The 12233-nt window shown below is 58.7% G+C and overlaps 1 protein-coding gene across 3 annotated transcripts in view; it reads right to left on the bottom strand.

Moving 5' to 3' along the window:
- Positions 1 to 3842: 3842 nt before the first annotated feature.
- Positions 3843 to 12233, bottom strand: part of ATP13A2 (ATPase cation transporting 13A2) — a 39409-nt gene continuing 31018 nt past the window's right edge. For all 3 annotated transcript variants that reach the window (XM_064730504.1, XM_064730503.1, XM_064730502.1), the window contains 7 exons: positions 11523 to 11602; positions 10207 to 10359; positions 9210 to 9306; positions 8277 to 8500; positions 7488 to 7639; positions 6277 to 6449; positions 3843 to 6168 (listed from right to left, as the gene is read on the bottom strand). In XM_064730504.1, coding sequence (XP_064586574.1) covers positions 5998 to 6168; positions 6277 to 6449; positions 7488 to 7639; positions 8277 to 8500; positions 9210 to 9306; positions 10207 to 10359; positions 11523 to 11602 — 1050 coding nt within the window. In that variant the 3' untranslated portion in view covers positions 3843 to 5997. The remainder of the gene's footprint in view (positions 6169 to 6276; positions 6450 to 7487; positions 7640 to 8276; positions 8501 to 9209; positions 9307 to 10206; positions 10360 to 11522; positions 11603 to 12233) is intronic.

Here is a 12233-nt window from a genome sequence, read left to right on the forward strand (position 1 = left end):
CCCTTTCTCCTCCCGCGCTGCCTGGGAGGGGGAAAGCCGCGAAAATCCCCAAAATAACCCCAAAAAACCACCCGCGAGAACGCCCCGCTGCCAGGGGAGCCAGGGACGGGGTGCTCTGTTGATTTTGGTTTTTTTTTTCCCGGCGGGATGAGCTTTAAATCCATGGGAAAGCGAGGAGGGGGAGGATCCGGGGTTTGCGGGGCTGCAGGGAGGGACGGAGGGATGGAAGGAGCAGCTCCGGGATTTCTTTCTGCCACCTCGTCAGCTCTTGTGGGAAAAAGAAATCCCTGCACCCCCAAAATTTGGGATGCTGGGATCACAGGATGCAGGCGTGGATCCCGATTCCCCCCCCAGCAGCGGGGATGCTGCGGCCCCGAGGGGGATTTGTCCCGGGACGGGGCGGGAAAAGGACCCAGATCACCCAAATCCCGCTTTCCCCACCTGGAACAGGAAAGGACCCAGATCACCCAAATCCCGCTTTCCCCACCTGGAACAGGAAAAGGACCCAGATCACCCAAATCCCGCTTTCCCCACTAGACAGGTCAGGAAGAGATCCCAAATCACTCAAATCCCGCTATCCCCAGGCCGGGAAAAACACCCAAATCATCCAAATCCCGCTTTCCCCACCAGATGGGGCTGGAAAAGGTCCCAGATCACCCAAATCCCGCTATCCCCACCCAATCCGGGGCTGGAAAAGGTCCCAGATCACCCAAATCCTGCTCTACCCTCAGGGGCTGGGGCTGGAAAAGATCCCAAATCACCCAATTCCCATTTTCCCCACCAGACAGGGCAGGAAAAGGTCTCTCAGATCACCCAAATCCCGCTTTCCTCACCAAACGGGGCTGGAAAAGGTCCCAAATCACCCAAATCCCGCTTTCCCCACCAGATGGGTCGGGAAAAGGACCCAAATCGCTCAATCCCGCTTTCCCCACCAGACAGGTCAGGAAGAGATCCCAAATCACTCAAATCCGCTATCCCCACCAGATGGGGCTGGAAAAGGACCCAAATCACCCAAATCCCGCTTTCCCCACCCAAATGGGTCGGGAAAAGGACCAAAATCACCCAAATCCCGCTTTTCTCACCCAAGCCGGGGCTGGAGAAGGCCCCAGATCACCCAAATCCCACATTCCCCACCTGGGACGGGAAAAGGTCCCAGATGACACAAATCCTGCTCTACCCTCGGAGGCTGGGGCTGGAAAAGATCCCAAATCACCCAAATCCCTCTTTCCCCACCCAAGCCGGGGCTGGAAAAGGCCCCAGATCACCCAAATCCCACATTCCCCACCTGGGATGGGAAAAGGTCCCAAATCACCCAAATCCTGCTCTACCCTCGGAGGCTGGGGCTGGAAAAGATCCCAAATCACCCAAATCCCGCTTTCCACACCAGATAGGTCGGGAAAAGGTCCCAGATCACCCAAACCCCTCTTTCCCCACCCAGGACTGACCGGGAAAAGGTCCCAAATCACCAAATCCTGCTTTCCCCACCAAACGGGGCTGGAAAAGGTCCCAGATCACCCAAATCCCGCTTTCCCCACCAGACGGGGCTGGAAAAGGTCCCAGATAACCCAAATCCCACTCTCCACATCTGGGACGGGGCAGGAAAAGGTCCCAAATCACCCAAATCCTGCTTTCCCCACCCAAGCCAGGGCTGGAAAAGGTCCCAGATCACCCAAATCCCGCTTTCCACACCAGACAGGGAGGGAAAAGGACCCAAATTCCGTTTTCCCCACCCAAGCCAGGGCTGGAAAAGGTCCCAAATCACCCAAATCCCACTCTGCAGTCCCCGGGCCCCCTTTCCCAGCTCCTGCAGGAGGATCCCGGTGGGATCAGGATGATCCCAAACCCCCCAAATTCGGCAGGGACACAGAGCCAGAGCTGGGGGTGAATCCTGCGGGTTTGGGGTGAAAAACTCAGGAAAGGAGCAAAAGGAGGGCACTGGGGTGGAGGGAGGAGGTGTCTGGAGATGGGAATGGGGTGAGCAGAGGAGATTTTCTCCCCTGGGATTGGATTCCCAGCAGCCCACGCTGGGTTTCCAGAGGGCTGAGCACCGGGACGGGCTCTGAGAGCTGCAAAATGCAGGAAAAAAGGGATTTTCAGAGCAGGATGGGAGGCAGATGGGGCTGGAAGGTGCTCCCATCTCCTCTCCTCTGGTTTGCCAGGATGAAGGATGGGTAAAACCCACCCAAAAGCACACAAAGGACCCCAAAACCACCCAAAGGATCCCTAAAACCACCCAAAGGATCCCAAAACCACCTCGATTTCCAGGATGAAGGATCCCTAATACCACCCAAAAGACCCCAAAACGACCCAAAGGACCCTAAAACCACGCAAATCATCCCTAAAACCACGCAAAAGACCCCAAAACCACACAAAGGATCCCTAAAACCACCCAAAGGACCCCAAAACCACCTCGATTTCCAGGATGAAGGATGGGTAAAACTACACAAAGGACCCCAAAACACCTAAATTTCCAGGATAAAGGATCCCTAAAACCACCCAAAATACCCCAAAACGACCCAAAGGACCCCAAAACCACACAAAGCATCCCTAAAACCACACAAAAGACCCCAAAACCACACAAAGGATCCCAAAACCACCTCAATTTCCAGGATGAAGGATGGGTAAAACTACACAAAGGACCCCAAAACACCTAAATTTCCAGGATAAAGGATCCCTAAAACCACGCAAAAGACCCCAAAACCACACAAAGGACCCCAAAACCACACAAAGGACCCCAAAACCACCTCAGCTGCCAGGCTAAAGGATTGGTAAAACCATCCAAAGGACCCCAAAACCCCTAAATTTCCAGGATAAAGGATCCCTAAAACCACCCAAAGGACCCCAAAACGACCCAAAGGACCCCAAAACCACACAAAGCATCCCTAAACCACCTCAATTTCCAGGATGAAGGATGGGTAAAACTACACAAAGAACCCCAAAACACCTAAACTTCCAGGATAAAGGATCCCTAAAACCACCCAAAGGACCCCAAAACCACCTCAGCTGCTCGCACGGATCCTCTGCCGGCCCCAAGTGCAGCCCTGTCCCCATCCCAGCTCCATCGGGGGGCAGGAGCTGCCTGTCCATCATTAAATGACCTTTCCCACCCGCAGGCCAGGAACACCCTCCGGGTTCCACCCAAGCCAAACACCCCGGAGCGCTCGGAAATTCCAACGGGAAGCGGCTCCGGGTGCCTCTGCCTTGGCCGCTGCCAGGAACGGGCAGAGCTGCCGAGGGCTCGGAGCGGGGAAGGATTTTCCAGGCTCGGGAAAGCTGCGTTAAAAACCGCAGCCTTGGCCGGGCCCTCAGGAAATCAGGAAACCTCTTACCTCTGCTTGTGCCTCATTTCCTGACCTAATCCCAGCTCCCCAGGGCAGGGAGGCGCCGCCGGAGCTCGGAGGGGGTTCAGATTTTCCATGGAAGAGAATTCCAGCCCTGGAAAAGCCCAGGAGGGGCTGGGGTAGCACAAATTCTCGGGGAGTTGCTCCATCCCTGTGGGATGCGGCGTCTCTGCCTCCCTCGGCTTTTCCTCGGTGGAAGGAAGGAGCGAGGTTTTGGAGTCTCAGCCAGGACACCTGGGCTTTTCCAGCGGATATTGTTATTTTCTAGGAAATTCCAGCTGGAGAGAGGTTGTCCAGGCCAGTTTGGGCTGCAGGAATCCCAGTGGTGTCATCCCCTGGCTCCAGGCCCTGCTTTCCAGCATTGAGCTGAGCGTTTCCCAGCCTGCCTGGGAATGAGGTGACCCCGAAACCTCCTCCCTGCTCCTCTGAGTATCCATCCAAGGGATACTCACCCATTCCACCCCAAACCCACCCCCAGCGGGCAGCACGGACGAGCAGCCATGAAAATAAGTGTTAATTTATTGGACAAGACCCGTGACAGCCCCGTCCGGAGCCCGCGAGCGGCGCCGTCGCCTTCCCGGCGGGGAAAGAGTTAAAAAATAGAGAATTTGTGGGGTCTGTAATGCTACAGAGGTCCCATCCCCAGGCAGAGGGGCTCTGCCCGAGCATCCCGAGCGGATCCCCAGGCGCTGGGGATGGAGCAGCAGCCTCGGCAAGCTGGGAACGGGGACTGTAAACTCCCTACACATCTAGAGGGGACTGGGGCTTCACAGTGACACAGCTGGGGGTGCTGGGGACATCGGGGACCCCTTTCCTGGCGGCCTGGGGACATCGGGGACGCCTTTCCTGGTGGCCTGGGGACATGCAGGACCCCCTTCCTGGCTGGGACATCGGGGACCCCCTTCCTGGCTGGGACAATGGGGACCCCTTTCCTGGCAGCCTGGGGACATCGGGGACCCCTTTCCTGGCTGGGACATCGGGGACCCCTTTCCTGGTGGCCTGGGGACATCGGGGACCCCTTTCCTGGTGGCCTGGGGACATCAGAGACTCCCTTCCTGATAGCTTGGGGCTTGGGGACATCAGGGACCCCTTTCCTGGCTGGGACATCGGGGACGCCTTTCCTGGTGGCCTGGGGACATCAGGGACTCCCTTCCTGATAGCTTGGGGACATCAGGGACCCCTTTCCTGGCTGGGACATCAGGGGCCCCCTTTCTGGTAGCTTGGGGACATCAGGGACCCCTTTCCTGGCATCCTGGGGACATGCAGGACCCCCTTTCTGGCTGGGACATCGGGGACCCCTTTCCTGGTGGCCTGGGGACATCAGGGACACCTTTCCTGGTGGCCTGGGGACATGCAAGACCCCCTTCCTGGCAGCCTGGGGACATCAGGGACCCCTTTCCTAGCTGGGGCATCAGGGACCCCTTTCCTGGTGGCCTGGGCAGGACATGAGAGGCCCAACTGGCCCCGGTGGCCAGTGTGGGAGAGGGGGGAGTCCTGCAGGAAGAGCCACACTGGATCCTCCTCCTCCACCTCCTGCTCCTCTGGGCTGTGGCCATGGGATCAGTGTGGGCACAGGATCAGTGTGGCCATGGGATCAATGGGGCTGAGGGATCAGAGATCAGTGTGGCCACGGGATCAGTGTGGCCATGGGATAAGGGTGCCCATGGGATCAGGGTGGCCATGGGATCAGGGTGGCCATGGGATAAGGGTGGCCACGGGATCAGTCTGGCCACAGAATCACGTGGTCGTGGGATCAGCGTGGCCACAGGATCAATGGGGCCATGGGATCAGTGTGGCAATGGGATCAGCATGACCAGGGGATCAGTGTGGCCATGGCATCAATGGGGCTGAGGGATCAGAGATCAGTGTGGCCATGGGATCAGTGTGGCCGTGGGATCAGTGTGGCCGTGGCATTGGAGTGGCTGTAGGATCAGTGTGGCCACGGGATCAGTGGGGCTGTAGTGGGGCTGTGGGATCAGTGGGGCTGTGGGATCAGTGTGGCCATAGGATCAGCTTGGCCATGGGATCAGTGTGGCCAGGGATTCAGTGTGGCCACAGGATCAGCATGGCTGTGGGCTCAGTGTGGCCACAGGATCACTGTGGCCATGGGCTCAGGTGTGGCTGTGGGCTCAGTGTGCCCATGGGATCACCGTTCCCATGGGACCACTGTGCCCATGGGATCACCGTGCCCATGGGATCACTGTTCCCATGGGATCACTGTGCTCATGGGATCACTGTGCTCATGGGATCACTGTGCCCATGGGATCACTGTGTCCATGGGATCACCGTGCTCATGGGATCACCGTGCCCATGGGATCACCGTGCCCATGGGATCACCGTGCCCATGGGATCACTGTGCCCATGGGATCACCGTGCTCATGGGATCACCGTGTCCATGGGATCACCGTGCCCATGGGATCACTGTTCCCATGGGATCACTGTGTCCATGGGATCACCGTTCCCATGGGATCACTGTGCCCACGGGATCACTGTGCCCATGGGATCACCGTGCCCATGGGATCACCGTGGCCACGGGATCACTGTGGGATTCCCATCTGCGATGCTGAGGGATCCCGCCTGCTGCATTCCTGCTTTTTCTGGGATCAATAAATTAAGGAAGTGTCCGAGGGCTGGGGCAGAGGCACAGCTGGCACTGCTATCTCACGGCCAGGGACATCCTGGGTGTGGCAAACAGGGGCTGGTCCAGGGGTGGCCAGGCTGGCTGCTGCTGGCTCAGCTCCTTCTCCAGCCTCTTGAAAAGCTTCTTGGAGGCTTTTTTCCGGCGCAGCCTTCGGAAGCAGCCGAGCAAGCCGTGATCCAGGGCGGTCTGGGGCCAGAGCAGGAGGGAAATGGGGTTGGGTGAGGACAGGAGAGCCCCGTGCCCACCTGGGGAAGCTCCAGGGGGACGCCCCATCCCAAAGCCCCCCTGACCCACCTCCAGCACGAAGGCAGCGAAGAAGTTGAGGGCGGCGATGCCCAAGAGGAGCAGCTTGAAATTGAAATCCTCGATGGGCTGGAGCTTCAGCAGGGATTTGGGGAAGCCCAGCGGGTACAGGGTCAGCCAGACCATCAGGCCGAAGAGCAGGATGAGGACGAGGAGGAAGAGCACTGGGGGAGAGAGGGGGCGGTGTGAGGGGCGTGGGGGAGAGAGGGCTGGTGGCTCTTGGTGTCCCCCTGAGCGTCCCCAGGGTGTCCTATGCGTGTCCCCGTGGGTGTCCTGTGGATGTCTCTGTGTGTCCCCCTGGCTGAGACTCCAAAATCTCGTTCCTGTCCCCATGGGTATCCCTGTGGGTGCCCCATGTGTGCCCCGTGGGTGTCCCCCTGGGTGCCCCCGTGAATGTCCCTGTGTGTCCCCCTGGCTGAGACTCCGAAACTTTGTTCCTGTCCCCATGGGTGCCCTGTGGGTGCCCCGTGGGTGTCCCCCTGGGTGCCCCGTGGGTGTCCCCCTGGGTGTCCTGAGTGTCCCCCTGGGTGCCTCCGTGAATGTCCCTGTGTGTCCCCCTGGCTGAGACTCCAAAATCTCGTTCCTGTCCCCATGGGTATCCCTGTGGGTGCCCTGTGGGTGTCCCTGTGGGTGCCCTGTGGGTGTCCCTGTGGGTGCCCCATGTGTGCCCTGTGGGTGTCCCCCTGGGTGCCCTGAGTGCCCCCCTGGGTGCCCCCGTGAATGTCCCTGTGTGTCCCCCTGGCTGAGACTCTGAAATCTCGTTCCTGTCCCCATGAGTGCCTTGTGGGTGCCCCATGGGTGTCCCCCTGGATGCCCTGTGGGTGTCCCTTGGGTGTCCTCCTGGGTGCCCCATGGATGTCCCCATGGGTGTCCTGTGGGTGCCCCATGGGTGTCCCCCTGAGTGTCCTGTGGATGTCCCTGTGGGTGCCCCTTGGGTGTCCCCATGGGTGCCCTGTGAGTGCCCATGGGTGTCCTGTGGGTGCCCCATGGGTGTCTCCCTGGGTGCCCCATGGATGTCCTGTGGGTGCCCCATGGATGTCCCCATGGGTGTCCCCCTCGGTGCCCTGTGGGTGCCCCTATGGGTGCCCCTGTGTGTCCCCATTGGTGGCCCCCTGGGTGTCCCTGTGTGTCCCCATTGGTGTCCTGTGTGTGCCCTCCTGGGTGTCCCCGTGGGTGTCCCATTGGTGTCCCCGTGTCCTCACCGTTGGTGTAGAGTGGCTCCCGGAAGGGGTAGCCCTTGGACATGGCCACGGCCAGGATGAGGTACTGGAAGCCGGTGACACAGAACAGGACGGTGTTCTCGTAGTTGGGCAGGTTCTGGGGCGCTGTCACCGTGCTGTTCAGGGGGACGTACCTGGCACAGGGACAGGGGACAGGGTCAGCAGAGAGGCCAGGGGGGGCTGGACACCACCCCTCGTTCTCCATCAGTTACAGCTTTGGGAAGGGCAGGGGCAGCTCCAACCCCTGCTCTGGGACCAGGGATGGATCCCTTGGGAATGGGAGCTGGCCCAGGGGGGTTTGGGTTGGGGATCAGCAAAGCTCTTCCCCAGAGGGTGCTGGCACTGCCCAGGCTCCCCAGGGAATGGGCACAGCCCTGCCAGAGCTCCAGGACAGGCTGGGATTGTTGGGGTGTCTGGGCAGGGCCAGGGGTTTGACTGGATGATCCCTTCCAACTAAAGACATTCCATGGTTCCCTGTCTGCTGCCAAATCCCAAATCCCAGGACACACCCTGGGCTCTGCCACAACCTCAGTGCCATCCCCATCACCAAACCCTCAGGAAACCAGGGCAGGTTCAGGTGGGATAGTGGGAAAGGCTTCCTCATGGAAAGGGCTGCAAAGCACTGGAACAGCGTGTGCAGGATGGAATCACCACCCCTGGAAGTGTCCAAAATCCCCGTGGACCTCACACTTGGGGTTTAGTGGCAAACAGTTGAACTCAATGCCCTTTTCCAACCCTGAATCCCACGATTCCCGGATGTGGGGCCCTCACCAGCTCTGTGAGACGGTGATGAAGTAGCTGAGGACCTGCACGGTGATGAGCAGGGCTGTCTGCAGCAGGAGGCTGCCCAGCACCAGCACACTGATCAGGGCTCCCTGCGGCCGCCGCACGCCCAGCGCCGGCGCCGGCCCCGTGCGCCCCATCAGCACCGCCACCGTGGTGGTGATCACCAGGTCGAAGAACAGGAACTGGAAATCACTCAGGTTGGTGTTGATCTGGGCAGGAGGGAAGGGACAGGCTCAGAACCACTGGGGATGATGCCTCAGGGTTTTAGTTTTTATATTTTTCGTGTATTTGTGACCCTGCAGTTCTTCAGTGTAGAACCCCAAACCCCACACGCAGTGCCAGCTGCTGTTCTCCCGTTTGGGGCAGACACAGCAATTCCTCTCCAATTCCTCAAGGACACCTCACTGCCTCAGGATTTCATATATTCATTTAATATATTTTTTTATTATTTGTAATATTTTCAGTTTGTAATTTGTACTATAACCCTGCAGTTCTTTAGTGTGTAACTCCAAACCCCACACACAGTGCCAGCTGCTGTTCTCCCGTTTTGGGCAGACACAGCAATTCCTCTCCAGGCCTGGCACTCAAGGCCTCACTGCCTCAGGCCCCCAGAGATTCAACAAAAGGGAGCTGGGGGAGCAAACTTGGGGTGAATGACTTCATTATCTGAAGCTGTAATTGGAGGATTAACCCCCAATATGCAAATGGACCAAAGTTATAAAAGTGTGAAAACCTGTGAGTTGTGGTCCATTTTTGGGTGTGGCCCCTGGGGGGATTTTGTCTGCCCAAGATGTACCCTTCAATAAATTCACCTGCTTTTTATTCCATTAATTTTCTCTGGCTCTGTTTTTAGGCAGCCCCAAAAGGCATCGGTGCCCCAGGAATTCTGAGAAAAGCAGGGATTGGGGTGGCACTCACGGTGTAGAGCAGGAGCACGGACACGAACTGCACCAGGCTGTACAGGGCCATGTACTTGAAGACCCCGAAGGAGGTGACCAAGGAGCACCGGCCCTCCCTGGGGGGGAAAACGGTGTCCCCAAAAACGGCGCCACCAAATGGGCACCCAATGATCAGCAATGGGCACCCTAAACCAGTAACGAAAAGCCCCGAACCAGTATAAACCAGTAACCCCAAATCCCCTCCCAGCCCCCCCAGTGCCCTCCCAGTCCACCTCAATCCCTCCCATTTTGTCCCAGTCCCTCCCAGTCTATCCCAGTCCCCTCCCAGTTTATCCCAGTCCCTCCCAGTTTATCCCAGTCCCCTCCCATTTTGCTCCCAGGTCCCTTCCAGTCCCCTCCCAGTCCATCCCAGTCGCCTCCCAGGTCCCTTCCAGTCTATCCCAGTCCCTCCCAGTTTATCCCAGTCCATCCCAGTCCTCTCCCAGTTTATCCCAGTCCATCCCAGTCCCTTCCCAGGTCCCTTCCAGTCTATCTCAGTCGCCTCCCAGGTCCCTCCCAGTTTATCCCAGTCCCCTCCCAGTTTATCCCAGTCCCCTCCCAGTTTATCCCAGTCCCTCCCCAGTCCCTCCCAGTCCATCCCAGGTCCCCTCCCAGTTTATCCCAGTCCCTCCCCAGTTTATCCCAGGTCCCTCCCAGTCCATCTCAGTCGCCTCCCAGGTCCCTCCCAGTTCCCTCCCAGTCCCTCCCAGTACCATCCCAGTCCACCCCAGTCCCTCCCAGTTTATCCCAGTCCCCTCCCAGCTCCTCCCAGTCCATCCCAGTCGCCTCCCAGGTCCCTCCCAGTTTATCCCAGTCCCCTCCCAGTTTATCCCAGTCCCCTCCCAGCCCCTCCCAGTCCATCCCAGGTCCCTCCCAGTCCCTCCCAATGCCCTCTGAGTCCCAGTCCCTCCCAGTCTAACCACCGGCCAGCCCTCCCTGGGATTCCGCCTCAGCATTCCCGGGATTCCCCCGCTCACCGGATGACCCTGGGCACGCACTCGATGGTGGCCACGCGGGAGGTGAAGGGCGAGGCCACGGACGCCTCGGCCTCGGACAGGGAGATGCCCACGTCGGCCGCCCGCAGCGCCCCGCAGTCGTTGGCACCGTCCCCGCACATCCCCACGCAGTAACTGCGGGAAAGGGAGCCCAAATTCCTCAGGGAATGGGAAAGGGAGCCCAAAATCCTCAGGGAATGGGAAAAGGGAGCCCAAAATCCTCAGGGAATGGGAAAGGGAGCCCAAAATCCTCAGGGAATGGGAAAAGGGAGCCCAAAATCCTCAGGGAATGGGGAAGGGAGCCCAAAATCCTCAGGGAATGGGGAAGGGAGCCCACATTCCTTAGGGAATGGGAAAGGGAGCCCAAATTCCTCAGGGAATGGGGAAGGGAGCCCACATTCCTTAGGGAATGGGGAAGGGAGCCCAAAATCCTCAGGGAATGGGGAAGGGAGCCCACGTTCCTCAGGGAATGGGAAAGGGACCCCAAGTTCCTCAGGGAATGGGGAAGGGAGCCCAAAATCCTCAGGGAATGGGGAAGGGAGCCCACATTCCTTAGGGAATGGGAAAGGGAGCCCATGTTCCTCAGGGAATGGGAAAAGGGAGCCCAAATTCCTCAGGGAATGGGGAAGGGAGCCCTCGTTCCTCAGGGAATGGGAAAGGGAGCCCAAAATCCTCAGGGGACGGGAAAGGGAGCCCACGTTCCTCAGGGAATGGGAAAGGGAGCCCTCATTCCTCAGGGAATGGGGAAGGAGCCCAAATTCCTCAGGGAATGGGAAAAGGGAGCCCAAAATCCTCAGGGAATGGGAAAGGGAGCCCAAATTCCTCAGGGAATGGGAAAGGGATCCCTTGTTCCTTGGGGAATGGGGAAGGGACCCCAAATTCCTCAGGGAATGGGAAAGGGAGCCCAAAATCCTCAGGGAATGGGAAAAGGGAGCCCAAAATCCTCAGGGAATGGGAAAGGGAGCCCAAATTCCTCAGGGAATACAGGCAAGGGACTCCACATTCCTCAGGGAACAAGGAAAGAGACCCCACATTCCTCACGGAATGCAGGAAAGGGAGCCCACATTCCTCAGGGAATGGGAAAGGGAGCCCACAGTCCTCAGGAAATGGGGAAAATCCCTGGCTTAGCCCAGAGAAGCTGTGGGTGCCCCGTTCCAGGCTGGACCTGGTGCAGTGTCCCTGCCCACGGCATGGGTGCCACCAGCTGATGGTTGAGGCATCTCCCAACACCGCCCACCCCAAATTCCAGAATCCAGCCCCTGGGATCCAGCCCCTGGGATCCAGCCCCTGGGCCTTACTTGAGCTCCTGCAGGCTGCACACCAGCTGCGTCTTCTGCTCGGGCAGCATGCGGGCAAACACGGTGGCCCGGAGCAGGATCTGCCAACGGGGAGGATGGGTCAGCATTCCCGGGGGACAGGGAACTGGGAATGTGCAGCTGGACACTGGGAATGTCCAGTAAGGAACTGGGAATGTCCAGCAGGGAAATGGGATTGTCCAGTAAGGCACTGGGAATGTCCATCAGGGAACTGGGAATATCCAGCAGGGAACTGGGAATGTCCATCAGGGAACTGGGAATGTCCAGCTGGGCAGGGAACTGGGAATGTCCAGCTGGGAACAGGGAATGTCCAGCAGGGAACTGGGAATGTCCAGCAGGGAACTGGGAATGTCCAGCTGGGCAGGGAACTGGGATTGTCCAGCTGGGAACAGGGAATGTCCAGCAGGGAACTGGGAATGTCCAGCTGGGCACTGGGAACTGGGAATGTCCAGCTGGGCACTGGGAATGTCCAGCTGGGCATTGGGAATGTCCAGTAAGGCACTGGGAATGTCCATCAGGGAACTGGGAATGTCCAGCTGGGCAAGGAACTGGGATTGTCCAGCTGGGAACAGGGAATTTTCCAGGGCACTGGAATTCAAGGCTGGTCCAGCAGCACTAGAATGTTCCCAGTGGCACTGGAAGGTTTCCAGAGGCACTGAAAGGTTTCCAGCTGCCCTGGAGAGGTTCCCAGTG

This window comes from Zonotrichia leucophrys, chromosome 21, assembly GCF_028769735.1.
Source record: "Zonotrichia leucophrys gambelii isolate GWCS_2022_RI chromosome 21, RI_Zleu_2.0, whole genome shotgun sequence".
Lineage (NCBI taxonomy): Eukaryota > Metazoa > Chordata > Aves > Passeriformes > Passerellidae > Zonotrichia > Zonotrichia leucophrys.